We start from the raw sequence: 25,362 nt of genomic DNA on the forward strand, positions 1-25,362 counted from the left end.
CCAACCTCGCCACTGGGTTTTGGAGGGGGCTGTTTGAAGGACTCCTGCCTCAGGATTATGGCCCATAGTAACTTTTAAACCCCTGAACCTATTCCAGGGAATTTTGGAAAGGTTTGTCCCCAAGTTATACTGTTAAAATTGATGTAAGTTATATGTATGGACAATGTAACCTCACAAAGTTGTAACAACTTATAATAAGTGTAACTTGTCAGCTTGGGAGGAATATGCTGGGTGTGGTTCTATTGTCCCATTGTGTGTTTAAATGGTGATGTCTGCCCTGTTGTCTCCACATGTGTATTGGTGATCTCCCCTTTGTCCTGAGAGATAATTGGATTGTCTTCGGTCGTCTCCCAGGCAGAGAGGAGGAAACCATGATGCATTGTGGGGATGTGTTGTATCTGTTCTGTGTCGCAATCTCCCTTCTGGTCCTCTAGGGGGCGGGAACGATTGGTTGCTGTATTTACATTGTGTGTGTTGTGAATTACTGATTGGTTGGATTTCAAAACCCTGTGGGCAGTACTATGTTTGTTTTTTTATCAATAAAAGAGGCTGTACTTGAAGTACAGTCAGACCACTGCTGACCCTCAACACGGAGCCTTGTCTCGTTCTTGGGGGGATTCCCTGTATGCTGTTGGAGACTGATTGCCAGGAGTGTAAGCTGACTGATACGCTTTTCCTGTTCATCTGACTGACAGCTATTTGCGAGGTTCCAGTTTGGAGTGCTATTTTGTATCCAGTTCAGGAGGTTGGTGTTCTGCAGTAGCTGTGCCTGTCTCTCGGAAAGGGGCATATCGCCTAAACGGATTTTAGCCCCTTGTCTGCTGAAACTGTGCCGTTACATTGGTGGCAAGCAGCGGGATCGTTCCTACAGCCAGAAGGACAGCTACAGGAGACACCACTTCTTTGGATTCTACAATTTAAGGGCAACGCATGTCCCAGTACAGCGACCCTAAAAGCACCAGGATGGAACCAGCAGTGTTATACGAGGAGGAGGACCTGGATGGCCGGGATGCATTAAGGAAAGGCATCTGGTACCAGGCCCTGGATGATGTACAATACCAGCGAGGTGAGAGTCTCCCCAGTGAAGAGCAGCGGTTGCAGAAGCAAGTGGCCCTGCGGATGTCCTTCCTGGGAGAGCAGCCCCTGAAGGAATGGGTGAAGGAACTAGAGCACCGGGTATGGCAGGAGCTATGGCTGGAGGATGCCTACCAGGCGCTTTGGTGGTATGTGGCACAGTTTATACCCTGGACAGCTGAGCATGGCAAGCCAGAGGGAGAGGAGTTTGATGGTCCTGGCTTGTTATGGGAGTCCTTTGCAGAGCCTGACTTCGGGAGCCCTGCACAGTCCAGACTTCAGGACATTTTCTATGAGAGGGAGGCTAGGCATGAGTGGGATGACCCCCATGAGGTAGAGCAAGACCTGGCTCACCTAGCAACCCTGGAGTGGGAACTGGAGCAGGACTACCGAGATCTCTTCCACTCCATTGGAAAGGCTCAGCAGGACAGCAAGAAGTCAGACCCAGGTCCAGAGCCCTTCAGCTGGGAGGATATTGTTGATGTTTACTGGGAAGAACCCCAGGTGGCCGGTGGAGATGGGACCGAGGTCTCTCCACCGGTCCTGCAGGGAATTGGGAGCCTAGTCTCCATTCCCCAGCGGCAGGCTGAGTTACAGGGGGCAGAGGTAGTCGTTTCTGCCCCCCAGCAGCAGCATGATTTTTTGGGAATTGGGAGCCTAGTCTCCATTCCCCAGCGGCAGGCGGAGTTACAGGGGGCAGAGACAGTCGGTCCTGTCCCCCAGCGGCAGAGTGTCCTACAGGGAATAGAGAGCCCAGTCTCCTTTCCCCAGCAGCAGGACACTGTATTGGGAGCGGAGGCGGTCGGTCGCCCTCCCCAGCGGCTAGAAGTATGTATGGGAGAGGAGCACGTTACCCCCTCTCCCCAGAGGCAGCTTAACGCACCAGGGGGAGACAGTAAGCCCCACAACAGTGCAGATGGGACCGTGGTCTCTGCACTTACAGCACAGGGGGTAGGGACAGTCGGTTCTGTCCCCCAGCAACAGGGCTGTTTAGCCAAAGGGGAGACCGTCAGTTTCCCCCTCCAACAACCAGACTCCAACCAGGCTTCTTCCGTGGTAACGCTGGCACCAGGGCAGAGTACAGCTGATCCCTGCCCACAAAGCAACCTCCACTCCAAGCCAGGGAGCAACTCAGAGACCGGGAGTACCAGCTACCAATATAACCTTGGTGGATTCACGGGACAGAGACAGGCTACGAAATTCAACAGGTCCAGTATTGGGTTGTGGGTGGGCTGCCAGACTAACTCAGGTACCAACCGGCGTGAGGTCAGGTATCTGGTTAGTCTTCCCTGGGGGGGGAGATGTGTGGCAAAACCAACCTCGCCACTGGGTTTTGGAGGGGGCTGTTTGAAGGCCTCTTGCCTCAGGATTATGGCCCATAGTAACTTTTGAACCCCTGAACCTATTCCAGGGAATTTTGGATAGGTTTGTCCTCCAAGTTAGGCTACTTTCACACTAGCGTTCGGGCGGATCCGTTCAGAACGGATCCGCCCATAATAATGCAGACGGAGGCTCCGTTCAGTACGGATCCGTCTGCATTATTTTAGCAAAAAAAAGCTAAGTGTGGAAATAGCCTGGGACGGATCCGTCCAGACTTTCAATGTAAAGTCAATGGGGGACGGATCCGCTTGAAGATTGAGCCACATTGTGGCATCTTCAAACGGATCCGTCCCCATTGACTTACATTGTAAGTCTGGACGGATCCGCACGCCTCCGCACGGCCAGGCGGACACCCGAACGCTGCAAGCAGCGTTCAGCTGTCCGCCTGTCCGTGCGGAGGCGAGCGGAGCGGAGGCTGAACGCCACCAGACTGATGCAGTCTGAGCGGATCCGCCTCCATTCAGACTGCATCAGGGGTGGACGGCTGCGTTCGGGTCCGCTCGTGAGCTCCTTCAAACGGAGCTCACGAACGGAATACCGAACGCTAGTGTGAAAGCAGCCTTATACTGTTAAAATTGATGTAAGTTATATGTATGGACAATGTAACCTCACAAAGTTGTAACAACTTATAATAAGTGTAACTTGTCAGCTTGGGAGGAATATGCTGGGTGTGGTTCTATTGTCCCATTGTGTGTTTGGGTGGTGATGTCTGTCCTGTTGTCTCCACATGTGTATTGGCGATCTCCCTTTGTCCTGAGAGATAATTAGATTGTCTTCGGTCATCTCCCAGGTAGAGAGGAGGAAACCATGATGCATTGTGGGGATATGTTGTATCTGTTCTGTGTCGCAGTCTTCCTTCTGGTCCTCTAGGGGGCGGGAACGATTGGTTGCTGTATTTACATTGTGTGTGTTGTGAATTACTGATTGGTTGGATTTCAAAACCCTGTGGGCAGTACTATGTTTGTTTTTTATCAATAAAAGAGGCTGTACTTGAAGTACAGTCAGAGCACTGCTGACCCTCAAGACGGAGCCTTGTCTCGTTATTGGGGGGATTCCCTGTATGCTGTTGGAGACTGATTGCCAGGAGTGTAAGCTGACTGATACGCTTTTCCTGTTCATCTGACTGACAGCTATTTGTGAGGTTCCAGTTTGGAGTGCTATTTTGTATCCAGTTCAGGAGGTTGGTGTTCTGCAGTAGCTGTGCCTGTCTCTCAGAAAGGGGCATATCGCCTAAACGGATTTTAGCCCCTTGTCTGCTGAAACGGTGCAGTTACAAATACTCTTCGCACCATGGTATACAGAAAACCTACTTCCACAAATTCTCTCTTGCACTATGGTAGCTTCCACCCCCCACGGGTGAAACTGAGTCCCATATGGACAATTTGCGCGTCTTAGAAGGATAATAACTGATAGCGATGAGTTTATTGAGCAATCTAGGGAGCTGAAGAAGAGATTCCTACAGAGGGGATATCCCGAAGCTATAGTAGATGCTGCTTTCATGAAGGCCCTTACACGGGAGAGAGGTGATTTAATACCTAAACAAAGGTGGAAAGGATGTAGGGATAAAAATAAGAACGAGAGACCAGTTTTTACTGTCAAATCCACCTCTACGGCCCCTAAGGCCATGTTAGATACCTGGTATCTGTTGATCCAGGATGAGACTTGAAGAGAGAAAGTACCGAGAAACCCTATCATTAGTTTCAGAAGAAGTAGAACTATTAGGGATTGTATTGTGAGGAGTCGCGTCCAGGAGGAGAACCTCAGTTGGCTAGAAAAACATACACCCAGGGTAACTTCAGCTGTGGACACTGTTCAATGTGGAGATTTATATGTAGGCGCAAATACCTGGAAATCGGGGGAATTGACCAGGTAGTGAGACGCCTCATGTCCTGTAGGACACAGGTTGTAGGACATGTTATCTTTTGACCTTGTGGCAGATAATACATAGGAAAAACCATTAGGTGCCTATATGTAAGATTCAGGGAGCACAGGAGGTCCATAGAGACAGGAGTAGGGTCACCTAGACCAGTGATGGCTAACCTCCGCCACTCCAGCTGTGGTGAAACTACAACTCCCAGCATGCTCCATTCATTTCTATGGAGTTCTGAGAACAGCCAAGCAAGTGTGCATCTTGGGAGTTGTAGTTCTACCACAACTGGAGTGTCAGAGACCTAGACCTAGACTAGTCGAGCATATACATGAAGCACATGAAGGTAAAAGTGATGTAGGAATAGAGGTGGTGCAAGTCCCAGTTCACGGTGGGGACAGGAACCGCATCCAGTTACAAAAAGAAGGATTATCAAGACAAACACAATGGGTCCGTGGGGGTTGAATGATAAGAACCATTTAGCAGTATTTTAGTTTAGTTTTTGTATTGTTTAATTCATTTTCTAAAGCTGTCTTATGTTGTCATGGTGATGACGCCGGTGTGAGCGTATTTCACGTGGGCACGCTGGCATCATTGTGTCTAGGGCTGTTGCCTTTCACTGTGCCGTACCCGCATCCGCCATGTTTTTAGTATGATGGAATAATAAAGGTTTATGTGGAACTTTGCTGAGAACCCCCAGTGGTCACGATCTGAGGAGTGCCGTAAAAGTCCGCGACTGAAGGTTTCACACATAAGGTAGTGCCGACCACCTTGTCTATTTTTGTATATTGGATATTGGGAGTTATATTCCTGATTCTGATTTTACATCCCTTCATATATTTTAAAAACATATTATCATCGTTTGCAGAACAAGAAAGCAAATAGCCAAAATACCCAAAAATGATGTGGGACTGCGATGGGGTCCTGTTCCACCCCTAACACCTGTAACGATTAGTAGTTTGTGTGATTATGGCTTCACCATATAGAGGATTCTGTTGATATTGCTCCTTTTAACTATTTCTACTCAGCACCACAGAGATGATATATGGCAGACCTAATGGTTAGGAAGTTTCTGTCCCAGAGCCCTCATATGGGGTAGTAAGTGGTGCTGGTCGAGCACCCAAGTGCTCCTGTAGAACACTTCCCGATGCCCGGGTTCTCTACAAAGCACAATGGAAGTCAATGGGAGAACCCGAGCATTAAACCAGGCGCCCCTGCTCTGAAGAGGGGAGGGTGTTGGGACTCTAGTTCGGCTTAGGAGTCCATGCTCTGACTATATATGGAGTCAGTGCTGAGGACACCCAGTGTATATAAATGTAATTTAGCCTCTATTTCTGACAGGATTCAAACTCACAACCTTCTACATTACAGCCCAGAATGTTAACCACTGTACTATAGAGCTGCACGGACAGTTGCTGAAAAAATAAAATAAAATAAAATAAAATATGAGACTTCTACTGTATACAAATACTTACTAGTAAATATTCTTACACAGCAGAAGTCTCATATATATATTTTTTTTAAAGGGCTTCTTTCACTCCCCCAAAGAGCAATTTTCAGTATTGGACTTAATATAATTGCCCATATGTGCCCCTCTTACCTCTGGCTGTGCTTTAAATTCTTTAAAAATAGTACTTTTGTGATATGCAAATTTCTTCACTACCAGCCAGTTGGGTGGACATGCTGGCACCCGCCGCATCCTCGGTGTAAAAGAACGCCCCCTCCTCCACTTGATTGACAGGGCCAGCAAGCGCTCTCCTTCTCTCGCTGGCCCTATCTGCCCATAAAATCCTGTGCCTGCGCCGTACCAGTCCTCATTCGGTGCAGGCGCTCTGAGAGAAGGACGCTCGCTTGCCCGCTCCTTCCTCAGTGCGCCTGCGCCGATGACGTCAGCCTACACCCGGAAAAGAAGCATCAGGTGTAGGCTGACGTCATCGGCGCAGGCGCACTGAGGAAGGGGCGGGCAAGCGAGCATCCTTCTCTCAGAGCGCCTGCACCGAATGAGGACCGGTATGGCGCAGGCACAGGATTTTATGGGCAGAGAGGGCCAGCGGCTACCAGCATGTCCACCCAACTTGCTGGTAGTGAAGAAATTTGCATATCACAAAAGTACTATTTTTAAAGAATTTAAAGCACAGCCAGAGGTAAGAGGGGCACATACGGGCTCTGCGCACATCAGCAATTATATTAGTCCAATACTGGAAATTGCTGTTTGGGGGGTGACAGAAGCCCTTTAAGTAATTGGCCATGCAGCTCTATAGTGCAGTGGTTAACAGTCTGGGCTGTAATGTAGAAGGTTGTGAGTTCGAATCCTGTCAGGAACTTTTCAGAAATACAGGCTAAATTCACATGTATGTTTTTAGCCATAATATATTTACATATATTATTATATATTTAGAATATATGATCTATTATATTATTATATGTAAATATATTATGGCTAAAACATCAGTAGTAGTTTCCCACATATTATGCATTCATACATATCAGAAGTATGATTTTATCTATCTATCTATCTATCTATCTATCCACATTTTTTACAATTACAAAAAAATATAAAATATATAAGTTTAATTTAGCCTCTATTTCTGGCGGCATTCAAACTCACAACCTTCTACATTACAGCCCAGAATGTCAACCACTGCACTATAGAGCTGCATGGACAGTTACAAAAAAATATATATATAGACTTCTGCTGTATAGAAATACTTACTACTAGTAAGTATTCCTATACAGCAGACATCTCATATATGTATATAGATAGATAGATAGATAGATAGATAGATAGATATAATATTTATTTTTTTTTTTTTAAAGCTAACTGTCCATGCAGCTCTATAGTGTAGTGGTTGACATTCTGGGCTGTAATTGTAGAAGGTTGTGAGTTCGAAACCCGCCAGAAACTTTTCAGAAATAGAGGCTAAATTAGATTTAAATACACTGACTGAAGCACAGGCGATATTTGGCCGACCTGGTGTGTGTGGAGCATGCTCGCCCAACACTAGTGGTAAGGTTAGATGAATATTTAAGACCCTGCGGTACCCTGATCCACATAAAACTGCCTTTTCATGTACAGATTTCTATAAAGATGTGTGATTGTACTGGAGACCACTGGTCAGACTTTATGTCAGATCAGCTTTCTAGGAGACTTCAGTAGGATTGACTGGCAAACAATATACTTTAAGTCCCCCATACACATGTGTATGGTCAAATGAACCCACCGAAAACAATGGCTTTGGCCGGCAGTCGGTGTTGGGTGCTCCCAACTTCCCCCAACAGTTGAGAGAAGGATCAGGCAAAGTGAAAATGTTCACCAATCCTGGAGATAAGCTGCTGTCTCAGCTCTCCCTATGGAATACACATACACATTCGGCCAAGCAGAAAGTCTACATGTATGGGACAGCCGTGAAGGAGTCAGAAAAGATGGCTGTCAGCCAAACCATCATTCAGCCGACAGCTACTGACTTTGTATGGCTGCCCTTAGACTGATATTAGTCTGACTGGACAGACATGTGTAGGTAAAGGGACACCTCTAGGATCTGGACTGAGTTCGCTCTAGATCAGTGTTCCTCAACTCCAGTCCTCATGGCCGATTTACCAGTCATGGTTGGAGAATATCCTACAGAATGAGGCCTGTGGTAAGTCCTGATGCACTGTCACTTATTATATCACCTGCTCAATAACATGGCCGGTAGGTGAGCCCTGAGGCCCTTTAGACCATCTGAACTAAGCTTATGGTGGTCTCCTGACTCTTCCATATGACTGACGTCAGGGCAGATAAGCATTGGGCATGTTGGACTTCAACTGCCCGATCCTCTTGTTCTCAGGTGATAGCTGGCAGTGACTTTCTGTCCTCTCCTCCTCACTCGAGCCAAGCATGCATATTTATAGAAGGGCTGGATAGCTGTCATCCAACATCTTGTGTATGTCCAGCTTTAGGATCCAACATGTTGGTGTCTCCACTGTGGATTGGGACAATGAGGCCCCCGCTTGTTTCCAGTGCAAGGCCTCTTGCTCCACTGTATGCTGGCCTTAGGTCCTGATAGCTGCTCATCGGAGGTCACACCACATAGACCATTCCTACAGCCCCTCAGCCTCCATATATGACTGCCACCACCTGCTCCACTCGTGATGTTGTGGAGGAGACAAGACTTCTCAGCCTAAATGCCGTCCATTTCCCATGTGGTCCCATACTCAGTGCTATCCTCCAGGACACGTCATGGGGACATCAGCACTCGTTTGTAATTCTGAAGATTCAAATCTACAAGAGCAGGAACCAAACATGAAGAACGCAGTCCCCACCTCACGTTATCTCTCACCCTCGACCTTCGCTTCTCCTCCTAATTACTGCTCAGGTTTATGACTGAGATTCTCCCCAGGAATATCTATGTAATATTACAGGTGACGACTAGAACCTTGACTGTCCCTGCCTTATAGTGAGGGGGGATGGGCTCAGTCCTTGCCACTTCTCCTGATGGGGGCGCTCTGCCACATTCACTGGATGGACTGTAATACGTCAGGAGTCCTCTGTGTCATTACAGGTTACTTATATAATTGCCCATGTGTTGATCTTCTGTAGGTGACACTTGAGGGGACTCATCCTGGGGGCAGAGGCACAGCAATCAGAAAAGCACTGGCACCATTACTGTGTCTTGGAGACGGCGCTGAACTATTGTGTCCAGGTGTCTGGTGATTCAGAAACTGCGATGAAGACGAGAACTGACCAGCACTGACCAGCACTGACCAGCACTGACCAGCACTGACCAGATCTGACCAGATCTGACAATTACTGACCAGAACTGACCAGCACTGACCATTACTGACCAGCACTGACCAGCACTGACCAGCACTGACCAGATCTGACCAGATCTGACAATTACTGACCAGAACTGACCAGCACTGACCATTACTGACCAGCACTGACCATTACTGACCAGCACTGACCAGAACTGACCAGCACAAGTCCAACTAGAGTCGACTCCAGAACTGACTTGTCTTAACACTAATACTGGATCACACACTGCCACACTGTATCTAACCTCACACTGCCACACTGTATCTAACCTCACACTGCCACACTGTATCTAACCTCACACTGCCACACTATTAAACATACACTGAACTGGATAATAAACTGCTAACCTCACATACATTACACTGGATCAAACATTGCTACACTTCATCTAATCTCACATACACTGCAACTATCCTCCCATATACTGTACTGGATCACACACTGCAGCTAACCTCACACAAACACACACACACACACACACACACACACACACACTGTACTGGATCACACACTGCAACTCTGTAGCTAACCTCACATACACTGCACTGGATCACACATTGCTACACTGTAACTATCCTCCCATATACTGTACTGGATCACACACTGCAGCTAACCCCTCTATCTCTCTCACACACACACACACACACTGCACTGGATCACACACTGCTGCTAACCTCACATACACTGAACTGGGTCACACACTACTACACTGCAGATAACCTCAAATACACTAGACTGGATCACACACTGCTACACTGTAACTATCCTTCCATATACTGTACTGGATCACACACTGCAGCTAACCTCACACACACACAAACTACACTGGATCACACACTGCTACTCGGTAGCTAACCTCACATACACTGCACTGGATCACACACTGCAGCTAACCTCACACACACGCAAACTACACTGGATCACACACTGCTACTCGGTAGCTAACCTCACATACACTGCACTGGATCACACACTGCAGCTAACCTCACACACACGCACACACACAAACTACACTGGGTCACACACTGCTACACTGTAGCTAACCTCACACACTGCACTGGATCACCATACCTTCCAACTTTTTGGATGGTCAAAGAGGGACACTAAGGCCCCTTTCACACAAGCGAGTTTTCCGCGCAGCCCTGGCTCCATAGAAGTGAATGGGGCTTCAGTGAAAAACAAGCAGGTGCGGGTGCGATGCGTTTTTCACTGATGGTTGCTAAGAGATGTTGTTTGTAGACCTTCAGTTTTTTATCACGCGTGTGAAAAACGCATCAAAACGCATTGCACCCGCGCGGAAAAAACGGAACAACAGAACGCAATCGCAGACAAACATGACTGAACTTGCAAAATGGTGCGAGTTTCACTGAACGCATCCTGAAGGTATCCGGAGCCGATCCGCCGCGCTCGTGTGAAGGAGGCCTTATGGTTATTTGTGTAAAAGTTCACTTTTCCCGTATATTTATACACTTTAATAGTTTTCTTAGCGCCTAATAGTGCAAAACGTTTAAATTCAACCGACAAACCTTGTTTTGGGTGATATCGTCCACTTTGATTAACATCAGACTAATGTGGATGGCGACCTCAAAGGGATAACGAGGACACAGAGTTCATTGAAGGACGGATCCGTTTTCTGTTGTGCCAGACTGTGTCAGAGAAAACGGATCCGTCCTCATTGACTTACATTGTGCGCCAGGACGGATCCGTTTTCTATTGCACCATATTGTGTCAGTGAAAACGGATCCGTCCTGGCACACAATGTAAGTCAATGGGGACGGATCCGTTTTCTATTGCACCATATTGTGTCAGTGAAAACGGATCCGTCCTGGCGCACAATGTAAGTCAATGAGGACGGATCCGTTTTCACGTTTGGCTCAGTTTCGTCAGACGGACACCAAAACGCTGCAGGCGGCCTCCAGAGCGGAATGGAGACGGATCGGAGGCGAACTGACGCATTCTGAGCGGATCCTTTGCATTCAGAATGTATTAGGGCAAAACTGATCCGTTTTGGACGCTGAGCCCTGAACGGATCTCACCAACGGAAGCCAGAACGCCAGTGTGAGAGGAGCCGGACAACAAATGATCGTTTCAGACGAGGGATGTTTAGTATTTTCACCCAATAGGAGACAGTCAGCAGGGCTCCACACCAGGACCGGGAGACAGTCAGCAGGGCTCCACACCAGGACCGGGAGACAGTCAGCAGGGCTCCACACCAGGACCGGGAGACAGTCAGCAGGGCTCCACACCAGGACCGGGAGACAGTCAGCAGGGCTCCACACCAGGACCGGGAGACAGTCAGCAGGGCTCCACACCAGGATCGGGAGACAGTCAGCAGGGCTCCACACCAGGACCGGGAGACAGTCAGCAGGGCTCCACACCAGGACCGGGAGACAGTCAGCAGGGCTCCACACCAGGACCGGGAGACAGTCAGCAGGGCTCCACACCAGGACCGGGAGACAGTCAGCAGGGCTCCACACCAGGATCGGGAGACAGTCAGCAGGGCTCCACACCAGGACCGGGAGACAGTCAGCAGGGCTCCACACCAGGACCGGGAGACGGTCAGCAGGGCTCCACACCAGGACCGGGAGACGGTCAGCAGGGCTCCACACCAGGACCGGGAGACAGTCAGCAGGGTTCCACACCAGGGGGGGGAAACAGTCAGCAGGGCTCCACACCAGGGGGTGGAGACAGTCAGCAGGGCTCCACACCAGGACCGGGAGACAGTCAGCAGGGCTCCACATTGTAACTACAGGGAGACAGTCAGCAGGGCTCCACATTGTAACTACAGGGAGACAGTCAGCAGGGCTCCACACCAGGACCGGGAGACAGTCAGCAGGGCTCCACAGCAGGACCGGCACATTGTAACTACAGGGAGACAGTCAGCAGAGCTCCACACCAGGACTGACACATTGTAACTACAGGGAGACAGTCAGCAGAGCTCCACACCAGGACTGACACATTGTAACTACAGGGAGACAGTCAGCAGAGCTCCACACCAGGACTGACACATTGTAACTACCAGGAGACAGTCAGCAGGGCTCCACACCAGGACTGACACATTGTAACTACCAGGAGACAGTCAGCAGGGCTCCACACCAGGACTGACACATTGTAACTACCAGGAGACAGTCAGCAGGGCTCCACACCAGGACTGACACATTGTAACTACCGGGAGACAGTCAGCAGGGCTCCACACCAGGACCGGCACATTGTAACTACAGGGAGACAGTCAGCAGGGCTCCACACCAGGACCGGCACATTGTAACTACAGGGAGACAGTCAGCAGGGCTCCACACCAGGACCGGCACATTGTAACTACAGGGAGACAGTCAGCAGGGCTCCACACCAGGACCGGCACATTGTAACTACAGGGAGACAGTCAGCAGGGCTCCACACCAGGACCGGCACATTGTAGCTACAGGGAGACAGTCAGCAGGGCTCCACACCAGGACCGGCACATTGTAACTACAGGGAGACAGTCAGCAGGGCTCCACACCAGGACCGGCACATTGTAACTACAGGGAGACAGTCAGCAGGGCTCCACACCAGGACCGGCACATTGTAGCTACAGGGAGACAGTCAGCAGGGCTCCACACCAGGACCGACACATTGTAGCTACAGGGAGACAGTCAGCAGGGCTCCACACCAGGACCGACACATTGTAACTACAGGGAGACAGTCAGCAGGGCTCCACACCAGGACCGACACATTGTAACTACCGGGAGACAGTCAGCAGGGCTCCACAGCAGGACCGGCACATTGTAACTACAGGGAGACAGTCAGCAGAGCTCCACACCAGGACTGACACATTGTAACTACAGGGAGACAGTCAGCAGGGCTCCACACCAGGACTGACACATTGTAACTACCGGGAGACAGTCAGCAGGGCTCCACACCAGGACCGACACATTGTAACTACAGGGAGACAGTCAGCAGGGCTCCACACCAGGACTGACACATTGTAACTACCAGGAGACAGTCAGCAGGGCTCCAGACCAGGACTGACACATTGTAACTACCAGGAGACAGTCAGCAGGGCTCCAGACCAGGACTGACACATTGTAACTACAGGGAGACAGTCAGCAGGGCTCCACACCAGGACTGACACATTGTAACTACAGGGAGACAGTCAGCAGAGCTCCACACCAGGACAGACACATTGTAACTACCAGGAGACAGTCAGCAGGGCTCCAGACCAGGACCGACACATTGTAACTACAGGGAGACAGTCAGCAGGGCTCCACACCAGGACTGACACATTGTAACTACCAGGAGACAGTCAGCAGGGCTCCACACCAGGACCGGCACATTGTAACTACAGGGAGACAGTCAGCAGGGCTCCACACCAGGACTGACACATTGTAACTACCAGGAGACAGTCAGCAGGGCTCCACACCAGGACCGACACATTGTAACTACAGGGAGACAGTCAGCAGGGCTCCACACCAGGACCGACACATTGTAACTACAGGGAGACAGTCAGCAGGGCTCCACACCAGGACTGACACATTGTAACTACCAGGAGACAGTCAGCAGGGCTCCAGACCAGGACTGACACATTGTAACTACCAGGAGACAGTCAGCAGGGCTCCACACCAGGACCGACACATTGTAACTACCGGGAGACAGTCAGCAGGGCTCCACACCAGGACCGACACATTGTAACTACAGGGAGACAGTCAGCAGGGCTCCACACCAGGACTGACACATTGTAACTACCAGGAGACAGTCAGCAGGGCTCCACACCAGGACTGACACATTGTAACTACCAGGAGACAGTCAGCAGGGCTCCACACCAGGACCGACACATTGTAACTACCGGGAGACAGTCAGCAGGGCTCCACACCAGGACCGGCACATTGTAACTACAGGGAGACAGTCAGCAGGGCTCCACACCAGGACCGACACATTGTAACTACCGGGAGACAGTCAGCAGGGCTCCACACCAGGACCGGCACATTGTAACTACAGGGAGACAGTCAGCAGGGCTCCACACCAGGACTGACACATTGTAACTACCAGGAGACAGTCAGCAGGGCTCCACACCAGGACCGACACATTGTAACTACCGGGAGACAGTCAGCAGGGCTCCACACCAGGACCGACACATTGTAACTACAGGGAGACAGTCAGCAGGGCTCCACACCAGGACCGGCACATTGTAACTACAGGGAGACAGTCAGCAGGGCTCCACACCAGGACTGACACATTGTAACTACCAGGAGACAGTCAGCAGGGCTCCACACCAGGAGCGGCACATTGTAGCTGCCAGGAGACAGTCAGCAGGGCTCCAGACCAGGACTGACACATTGTAACTACAGGGAGACAGTCAGCAGGGCTACAGACCAGGACTGGCACATTGTAACTACCGGGAGACAGTCAGCAGGGCTCCACACCAGGACCGACACATTGTAACTACCAGGAGACAGTCAGCAGGGCTCCACACCAGGACTGACACATTGTAACTACCAGGAGACAGTCAGCAGGGCTCCACACCAGGACCGACACATTGTAACTACCGGGAGACAGTCAGCAGGGCTCCACACCAGGACCGACACATTGTAACTACCAGGAGACAGTCAGCAGGGCTCCACACCAGGACCGACACATTGTAACTACCGGGAGACAGTCAGCAGGGCTCCACACCAGGACCGACACATTGGCTCGTCTGGTCTAGAGCTCTGACAAGAAGAGTTGTCATGGGGGCGTCCCCTGCACGGAGTAAACTATTGTATCAAATGGGGGAGAAATTTGACAATCCCAGGAACAACACTTGTGTCTGGAATGTCAGGAACCAGGGAGTGGATGTGGGGGGTTGTAGTTACATCCTTCCCCAGTACTAAACTCTTAAAGGGGAAGTGCACTGTTTACTGGTAGCTGCATAATATGTCACAGAGATCTGACCTCCAAGCGGGGGAGGGGAGCAGCTCTGTGTGACAACTGCTAGCAAATGTGTAACAATACCTCCACTCACATCCAGAGCTGCAATCAACCTACATCATGTCTTATACTCCAGTCACATCAAGAGCTGCAGTCACAATTCTGCTCTTACATCATGTCTTATACTCCAGTCACATCTAGAGCTAGTCAAAATTCTGCTTATACATCATGTCTTATGCTCCAGTCACATCCAGAGCTGCAGTCACAATTCTGCTGTTACATAATTTCCTATAGTCACACCCAGAGCTCCAGTCACAATTATGCTGTTATATTGTATCTTATATGCAGTGGGTGGGGTTGGCATGCCTGAAGTTTAAGAGCTCTAAAAGTGACTGGAGTATATGGCATGTGGTAGCAGCAAATTTGTGACTTTGAATGGAGTATAAGACATGGGGTAGCTGGAGCTCTGGATGTGAGTGGAGTATAAGACATGATGTAACCGCAAAGTTGTGACTGCTGCTCTGGATGTAATTGGAATATAAGACATGATGTAAGAGCAGAATTGTGACTGTAGCTCTGGATATGACTAGAGTATATAAGACGAGGAAGCTAAAGATTTGAGAATGCAGCTCTGGATGTGACTGGAGTATAAGACAAGATGTAAGAGCAGAATTGTGACTGTAGCTCTGGATGTGACTAGAGTATAAGACATGACGCAGCTGGAGAATTGTGACTGTAGCTCTGGATGTGACTGGAGTATAGGCTATGATGTAACAGCAGAATTGTGAGTGCAGCTCTGGGTGTGACTATAGGAAATTATGTAACAGCAGAATTGAGTGCAGCTCTGGATGTGACTGGAGCATATAAGACATGACACAGCTGGAGAATTGTGACTGTAGCTCTGGATGTGACTGGAGTTTAAGCCATGATGTAACAACAGAAACATGATTGCAGCTCTGGATGTGACTAGAGTATAAGCTATGATGTAACAGCAGAATTGTGAGTGCAGCTCTGGCTGTGAGTGGAGTATAGGCCATGATGGCATTCAGGACCTGGTAACAGCAGAGAATTTCCAGTTTCCCAGCAGTGTGTGGAGATTTTACTTAGCGTTTCCAGCGCGGATCTTCTGGTAACACGATGTCCTCTTCTTGCAGATGGCTCTCTTGGTCCCGATACTTCTGGCCTTGCTGGCCTCCGTTCTTGGAGGTCTCTACATGTTGGGGATGTTCCGGAAGAGAAAACCCAATGAGCCCCCTCTAGACAAAGGCACCATCCCGTGGCTGGGATATGCTCTTGACTTCAGGAGGAACACCGCTGAGTTCTTGAAGAAGATGCAGAAGAAACATGGAGATATCTTCACCGTCCAGATCGGGGGCTATTACTTCACCTTCGTCACGGACCCGTTATCATTTGGTCCCATCGTGAAGAATGCCAGGTCCAAGCTGGACTTTGAACAATTTGCTATGGAGCTTGTGACCAGAGTGTTCGGGTACCATTCTGGAACCAACGATCACAAGCTGCTGGAAAAGGCAAGTACAAAACATCTAATGGGGGATGGTCTAGTGCTCATGACCCAAGCCATGATGGAGAACCTCCAGAACCTAATGTTACATAGTGTCGGCTCTGGAGATGGGGAGAAGAAGTGGCAGCAGGATGGACTGTTCAACTACAGCTACAATATAGTCTTCCGGGCCGGATATCTCGCCTTATTCGGGAACGAGGCTGCTAAAAGTCAAGGAAGCCTAGAAAAAGCCAAGAAATTTGACCGTGACCACTCAGAGGAGCTGTTTGGTGAGTTTAGAAAGTACGATAAACTGTTCCCACGTCTGGCCTATGCCGTCCTTCCACCAAAAGACAAGCTGGAGGCTGAGAGGCTGAAGAGGCTTTTCTGGAACATGTTGTCCATCAAGAGAACCCTACAGAAAGACAACATCAGCGGCTGGATCATGGAGCAGTTCCAGTACAGAGCTGAGAACGGGATGCCAGAACATATGCAAGGCCGCTTCATGTTCCTGCTCCTGTGGGCCTCCCAGGGTAACACCGGCCCTGCTTGTTTCTGGCTTCTACTCTACTTAATGAAGCATCCAGAAGCCATGGAGGCCGTCCGTGGAGAAGCTGAAAGAGTCCTTAAGGAAAATGGGCAAGAAGTAAAACCAGGAGGTGCCCTGATAAACCTCACTAGAGATATGCTGCTGAAGACGCCCATCCTAGACAGTGCCGTAGAAGAGACCTTAAGGCTGACCGCCGCCCCCGTGCTGATCCGAGCAGTCAAGGAGGATTGGAACCTCAAAATGTCAACTGGAAAGGAATATGCCATTCGCAAAGGAGACCGCATTGCCCTTTTCCCGTACACTGCCGTTCATATGGATCCAGAAGTTCATCCAGAACCAGAGAAGTTCAAGTACAACCGTTTCCTGAATGAAGACGGCACAAAAAAGACAGAGTTCTTCAAGGGTGGGAAGCGTCTGAAGTATTTCACCATGCCGTGGGGGGCTGGCTCCTCCATATGTCCGGGCCGATTTTTTGCCGTCAATGAACTCAAACAGTTTGTCTTCCTGATGTTCAGCTACTTCGACTTTGAGCTTGTCAATCCTAAAGAAGAAATTCCAACTATTGATCCCAACCGCTGGGGATTTGGCACCATGCAGCCCACCCATGACATCCAGTTCAGGTACCGGTTACGTTACTAGCATTAGAGCCCCCAGACCTGCAAGTGACAACATCTACTTCCCCCAACATGTGAAGTGCTGCTCTATGAGGCACCTATAATGGAAGCTGCTGCACTGCTAGGATCCTGCCCCACTTCCATAGTGGTCCACCTGCCAAGTTATGCCACTGGTTATAGACAATCGTATTACACATAGAATGGTGCCCCCTGTGGCCACAAGTTGTCAGACAGCACCCGACCACAATCGTCCTTGTGCCACATCATAGACAGTTGTAAGAAGATGTCATTGGTGGAGTCTGTGAGCCCCAACCACCATTGACTCCTAGAACACGGGGAGCCTGGGTGCTCTTTGGGTGCAGCGTAGTGGTGACTCGAGAGACTACAGCGATGTGATCTTCTGAGCTGTCTGTAGGATACGTTGATGGAGCTCCCCTTTATGTATACAGTAGCTTCATGTTTGTGCTTCTCTTCTGCCGCACGGTGAACCCTGAGATGTGATTATAATGTTATTATATGTGAAATAAACCTAATTTGGATGAAGCGTGACTTCTCTCTGTATTTTGGGTGTCACATGGACCTAGGTATCTGCCCTGGGGAGATTATGAGGGAAGGTGTCACCTGATAATGACATTAGTAAGTGACATCAGGAATTGACATAAACAAGTGACTACAGAAAGTGACAGTTCACTTACTTTTTTATATTGCTGAACCTTTTTTTAGTCATCTCATTCTCATTAGAGGGTGGGGTCAACAGAGTCATTTCATTATCATTAGAGGGCGGGGTCAGCAGTCATCTCATTATCATTACAGACGGGGGTCAGCAGAGTAATCTAATTTTCAATAGAGGTCAGGGTCAGCAGAGTAATCTCATTCTCATTAGAGGCCAGGGTCAGCAGAGTCATCTCATTATCATTAGAGGGTGGGGTCAACAGAGTCATCTCATTATCATCAGGGGATGGGGTCAACAGAGTCATCTCATTATCATTAGAGGGCAGGGTCGGCAGAGTCATCTCATTATCATTAGAGGGCAGGGTCAGCAGAGTCATCTCATTATCATTAGAGGGCAGGATCAACAGAGTCCTCTTATTATCATTAGAGGGCAGGGTCAGCAGAGTCATCTCATTATCAATAGAGGGCAGGGTCAGCAGTTATTTCATTGTCATTAGAGGGCAGAGTCAGCAGAGCCATCTCATTATCATTAGAGTGCAGGTGTCACGGATGGTGTTGCAGAAAGCTGGAACTTATAAATAACATCCGACTGGCTTGATCCCAAACTAAGGAACATATAGGTGAGCCCTATAAAACCCCTAGAGCTCTCCCTGACTGCTATGCCCATGCAAAGGTCTTTATGGTAGACTATTGCATGCCCACGTACCTAATACTATTTGACACCTGAAAACCCTATAATAGTGAGGGGACACGACCACCGACTCCCTGCACTTACTACGGACGAAGTCAGGGTCACCTAGAATCAAGCCAGCAAGGAAACACAAATAAAAGAAACAGACTTATCTGAGGAATCAGCAGAAGCAGGCTCCAGCAGTGAACAACTCATCCAGGAAGAAGTATAAACCGCAAAGTGAGGCAGTATGGGAGGGAATATAAAGGGAGACAATTAGTGTAAAAAGGTGACAGCTGGGAGAAGGAAAGGAGATGACAAAGTGAAACCAAAACAAAGAACGTCATGCAAGAGGTAGAGAAGAACGTCTAACAGACCTTCTCACAGACCTGGCGGTGACAGTACCCTTCCCTCTACGGGTGGACACTCAGACGGTAGGCAACAGGATTGATGACGGACAAGATCTTGTAAGGCCCAATAAACTTAAGACCCAACTTCCAGGAGGGAACCTTCAGTTTGATATTTTTTGTAGACAACCACACCAGATCACCCACATTCAGGTCCGGACCAGGCACACGTCTCTTATCCGCCACACGCTTATCTCTCACTCATCCTCTTCAGATTACCCTGAATCTTTTGCCAAATAAATGACAAAGACGAGGAAAATCTCTCCTCATCAGGTAAACCAGAAGACCCCTCTCCAGAGAATGTCCCAAACTGCGGATGAAACCCATATGCACCAAAAAATGGTGACTTATCAGAGGACTCCTGGCGACGGTTATTTAAAGCAAACTCAGCAAGGGACAAAAAAGAACACCAATCCTCCTGATTCTCCGCCACAAAATAGCGAAGATATGTCTCCAGATTCTGATTGACCAGTTCGGTCTGACCATTCGACTGCGGGTGGAAAGCAGAAGAGAATGACAACCGAACCCCCAAGCGAGAACAGAAGGCCTTCCAGAATCTGGAAACAAACTGCGTGCCCCTATCAGAAACGATGTCTGAAGGAATGCCATGCAATTTAACAATGTGATCAACAAACGCTTGCGCCAGCGTCTTAGCATTGGGTAACCCAGGAAAGGGAATGAAATGCGCCATTTTGCTAAAACGGTCCACTACTACCAGATCACAGTCTTCCCTGAGGAACGAGGCAGGTCCGTAATGAAGTCCATGGACAGATGCGTCCATGGACGGGAAGGAATGGGTAAGGGAAGGAGAGGACCTGATGGCCCGTGAATGAGGGACTTTGGCACGAGCGCAGGTCTCGCAGGCTGCCACAAAACACCCAACCGTCTTACGAAGCGCAGGACACCAGAATCTCCGAGCAATGAGATCCACTGTGGCTCTACTCCCCGGGTGCCCAGCAAGGACAGTATCGTGGTGCTCTTAAAAACCTTGTGTCGTAAAGCGAGAGGCACACACAACCTCCCAGGAGGACAAAGATCAGGAGCCTCTGCCTGAACTGCCTGAACCTCTGCCTCCAAATCAGGATAAAGAGCAGAGACAACCACCCCTTCATCCAAAATGGGACCCGGGTCTTCAAAGTTCCGCCCTCCCGGAAAACAACGTGACAGGGCATCCGCCTTCACATTTTTAACCCCAGGGAGGAATGTAACAACAAAATTAAACCTAGAAAATAACAAAGACCATCTGGCCTGTCTCGGGTTCAGACGCTTGGCCGATTCCAAGTAGGCCAGATTCTTATGGTCAGTAAACACGGTAATAGGGTGTCTGGCTCACTCTAGCCAATGGCGCTAATTTGATGGCCAACAACTCCCTATCTCCCACATCCTTGAGAAAAAGGCACACGGTCACCATTTGGCAGGAGAGGGACCCTGAGAAAAGACCGCACCCACACCCACCTCAGAAGCGTCCACCTCAACAATAAAAGGTAGAGAGACATCAGGTTGTACCAAAATGGGAGCGGAAGCAAAACTCTCTTTGATACTAGAAAAGGCTTTAAGCGCATCTACCGACCACAAATAAATATCTACCCCCTTTCTGGTCATATCAGTGAGTGGTTTAATAACAGAGGAATAATTCAAAAGGAACTTTCTGTAATAATTGGCAAAACCCAAAAACCGCATCAGCGCCTTCTGATTCTCAGGAAGCTCCCAATCAAGCACAGTGCGGACCTTCTCTGGGTCCATCCGAAAACCAGAAGCGGAGAAAAGAAAAACAAGAAATTGAATCTCCGGAACCGCAAACATTTTTCCAGTTTAGCGTACAATTTATTATCCCGCAGAATCAGCAAGACCTGACGTAGGTGGTCTCGATGAGTCTTGAAATCAGGAGAAAAAAATCAAAATGTCATCTAGATACACCAGTACAAATTTCCCCATTAAATGATGAAAAATGCTTTTCACAAAATGTTGAAAGACGGCTGGAGCATTCATCAAACCAAAGGGCATAACCAAATTCTCAAAATGGCCCTCAGGGGTATTGAAGGCCGTCTTCCATTCGTCTCCTTCTCTGACCCTGACCAGGTTGTATGCCCCTCTTAAATCCAACTTAGAAAAAACTTTAGCCCCAACAACCTGGTTAAACAGGTCCGGGATCAGAGGAAGCGGATATGGGTCACGAATTGTGATACTGTTCAGCTCCCTGAAATCCAGACGAGGTCTTAAAGAAACATCTTTTTTCTTAACAAAAAAAACCAGCAGCAACAGGTGACTTCGAGGGTCGGATGTGTCCCTTTCTCAGACTCTCAGAGATATAAGCACGCATAGCGATCCTCTCAGGTTGGGAAAGATTGTATAAACGAGATTTTGGCCGTTTGGCGCCTGGGATGAGATTAATAGGGCAATCGTACTCCCTGTGAGGGGGCAACTCCTGGACACGGAAAAAACACATCCGAAAATTCAGAGAGAAAAGATGGTACAGTCTTAGTAGAAACCTCAGAAACAGATGTCGTGAGGCAATTCTCTCTGCAAAAGTCACTCCAACCATTTATTTGCCTCGCTTGCCAATCAATGGTGGGGTTATGTTTAATGAGCCAGGGTAGCCCCAACACTAGAGGAGTAGGCAACCCGCTTAGGACGAAACATGACACATCCTCAACATGAGCATCACTCACAATTAAACGGATATTGTGAACTATGCCCTTTAATGATTTCTGAGAAAGTGGAGCGGAATCAATAGCAAAAACAGGAATATCCTTTCCCAAAGCGCACACCTGGAAACCATGAGTTATCGCAAAATGATTATCAATGAGATTGACAGCTGCTCCACTATCTACAAAAATCTCACAAAAAATGTTCTTGCTCTCTAGCGCCACCCTAGCAGGCAGGAAAAAAACGGGAACTACAAGCAAACGGAAAACCTTCAATTTCCGCATCAACCTTGCCAAAAGTAGCAAATGGAAAGTTTTTAGAGGGTTTTTTTTCTTTTTCTTTTTGTTTTATTACCCTCAGAAAACTCTATGAATCTCCTAGTGGGGCAAACATTGCCAAATGATTTATACCCCCACCCCCACAACAGAAAAAAACTTCCTCTGAGAGCTGAATCCTCTATTGTCAGAGGCAAGCAAACCCAGCTGCATGGGCTCCTGCTCAGAAGGGGCTGACAGCGACTGAGACCCCTGCGCACTGAATGAGACTGCTGCACTGTCCTGGGATTGAGTATGACAGGAAGGAGTGATCTCTCCTCTCTCTCTAAGACGCCTGTCAATACGAACGGCCCGAGACATGGCAGAGTCCAAGGAGGTAGGTCTCTCATGAAAGGCAAATGCATCTTTCAATCCCTCTGAAAGACCATGGCAAAATTGACTTCGGAGTGCAGCATCATTCCAACCAGTATCAGCTGCCCATCTCCGAAATTCTGAACAGTATATCTCTGAGGACTGTTTACCCTGACATAAAAGATGCAGTTTAGATTCAGCCAGAGTAATACGATCCGGATCATCATATATCTGACCCAGGGCTACAAAAAATTAATCCACCAATCGGAGAGGCCGTGCCCCCACCGGCAGCGAAAAGGCCCAAGACTGAGCGTTATCCCTGAGCAGCGAGATGATGATCCCCACCCTCTGCTCCTCATCACCAGAGGAATGGGGAAGTAGGCGAAAATGGAGTTTGCAAGCCTCTCTAAAGCGAACAAAATTCTCACTACCCCCGGAGAACGTATCCGGGAGCGAGATCTTAGGCTCGGAACAAACACCATGAATGCCAGCAGAACCGGTCACCTGAAACTGAGACACAGTTTTACGGAGATCTTCTACCTCCAGCGAAAGACCTTGCATGCGGTCAATCAAGGCTGAAACCGGATCCATGCTTAAGATGGTTATGGCGGTTTATAATGTCACGGATGGTGTTGCAGAAAGCTGGAACTTATAAATAACATCCAACTGGCTTGATCCCAAACTAAGGAGCATATGGGTGAGCCCTATAAAACCCCTAGCTCTCTCTGACTGCTATGCCCATGCAAAGGTCTTTATGGGAGACGATTGCATGCCCATGTACTTAATACTATGTGACACCGGAAAACCCTATAATAGTGAGGGGACATGACCACCGGCTCCCTGCACTTAATACAGACAGAGTCAGGGTCACCTAGAATCAAGCCAGCAAGGAAACACGGATAAAGGAAACAGACTTATCTGAGGAATCAGCAGAAGCAGGCTCCAGCAGTGAACAACTCATCCAGGAAGAAGTATAAACCGCAAAGTGAGGCAGTATGGGAGGGAATGTAAAGGGAGACAATTAGTGTAAATAGGTGACAGCTGGGAGAAGGAAAGGAGATGACAAAGTGAAACCAAAACAAAGAACGTCATGCAAGAGGTAGAAAAGAACGTCCAACAGACCTTCTCACAGACCTGGCGGTGACAGCAGGGTCAGCAGAGTCATCTAATTATCATTAGAGGGCAGGGTCAGCAGAGTCATCTCATTATCATTAGAGTGCAGGGTCAGCAGAGTCATCTCATTATCATTAGAGGGCAGGATCAGCAGAGTCATCTCATTGTCATTAGAGGGCAGGATCAGCAGAGTCATCTCATTATCATTAGAGGGCAGGGTCAGCAGAGTCATCTCATTATCATTAGAGTGCAGGGTCAGCAGAGTCATCTCATTATCATTAGAGGGCAGGATCAGCAGAGTCATCTCATTATCATTAGAGGGCAGGATCAGCAGAGTCATCTCATTATCATTAGAGGGCAGGGTCAGCAGAGTCATCTCATCATCATTAGAGTACAGGGTCAGCAGAGCCATCTCATTATCATTAGAGTGCAGGGTCAGCAGAGTCATCTCATTATCATTAGATGGCAGGGTCAGCAGAGTCATCTCATTATCATTAGAGTGCAGGGTCAGCAGAGTCATCTCATTATCATTAGAGGGAAGGGTCAGCAGAGTCATCTCATCATCATTAGAGGGCAGGGTCAGCAGAGTCATCTCATTATCATTAGAGTGCAGGGTCAGCAGAGTCATCTCATCATCATTAGAGGGCAGGGTCAGCAGAGTCATCTCATTATCATTAGAGGGTGGGGTCAGCAGAGTCATCTCATCATTAGAGGGTGAGGTCAGCAGAGTCATCTCATTATCATTAGAGGGTGGGGTCAGCAGAGTCATCTCATTATCATTAGAGGGCGGGGTCAGCAGAGTCATCTCATTATCATTAGAGGGCAGGGTCAGCAGAGTCATCTCATTATCATTAGAGGGCAGGGTCAGCAGAGTCATCTCATTATCATTAGAGGGCAGGGTCAGCAGAGTCATCTCATTATCATTAGAGGGCAGGGTCAGCAGTCATCTCATTATCATTAGAGGGCAGGGTCAGCAGTCATCTCATTATCATTAGAGGGCAGGGTCAGCAGAGTCATCTCATTATCATTAGAGGGCAGGGTCAGCAGAGTCATCTCATTATCATTAGAGGGCAGGGTCAGCAGTCATCTCATCATCATTAGAGGGCAGGGTCAGCAGAGTCATCGCATCATCATTAGAGGGCAGGGTCAGCAGAGTCATCTCATTATCATTAGAGTGCAGGGTCAGCAGAGTCATCTCATTATCATTAGATGGCAGGGTCATCAGAGTCATCTCATTATCATTAGAGTGCAGGGTCAGCAGAGTCATCTCATTATCATTAGAGGGAAGGGTCAGCAGAGTCATCTCATCATCATTAGAGGGCAGGGTCAGCAGAGTCATCTCATTATCATTAGAGTGCAGGGTCAGCAGAGTCATCTCATCATCATTAGAGGGCAGGGTCAGCAGAGTCATCTCATTATCATTAGAGGGTGGGGTCAGCAGAGTCATCTCATCATTAGAGGGTGAGGTCAGCAGAGTCATCTCATTATCATTAGAGGGTGGGGTCAGCAGAGTCATCTCATTATCATTAGAGGGCGGGGTCAGCAGAGTCATCTCATTATCATTAGA

The 25,362-nt window shown here is 48.7% G+C and overlaps 1 protein-coding gene across 4 annotated transcripts; it reads left to right on the plus strand.

The window, feature by feature from the left end:
* The first annotated feature begins 616 nt into the window (after positions 1–616).
* Positions 617–18,205, plus strand: LOC122929107 (5-beta-cholestane-3-alpha,7-alpha-diol 12-alpha-hydroxylase-like). Of its 4 annotated transcripts, none has more exons than XM_044282577.1 (2): positions 617–653; positions 16,151–18,205. In XM_044282577.1, exon 2 carries the CDS (start codon positions 16,151–16,153, stop codon positions 17,684–17,686), a length of 1,536 nt encoding a protein of 511 aa, XP_044138512.1. In that variant the 5' UTR covers positions 617–653; the 3' UTR covers positions 17,687–18,205. The 4 variants fall into 4 exon arrangements, with proteins under 4 accessions (XP_044138512.1, XP_044138515.1, XP_044138514.1 ...); XM_044282580.1 differs by lacking the exon at positions 617–653 and adding an exon at positions 714–745; XM_044282579.1 differs by lacking the exon at positions 617–653 and adding an exon at positions 3,489–3,542.
* Positions 18,206–25,362: the final 7,157 nt, after the last annotated feature.

The sequence above is a fragment of the Bufo gargarizans genome, chromosome 2 (assembly GCF_014858855.1).
Source record: "Bufo gargarizans isolate SCDJY-AF-19 chromosome 2, ASM1485885v1, whole genome shotgun sequence".
Classification (NCBI taxonomy): domain Eukaryota; kingdom Metazoa; phylum Chordata; class Amphibia; order Anura; family Bufonidae; genus Bufo; species Bufo gargarizans.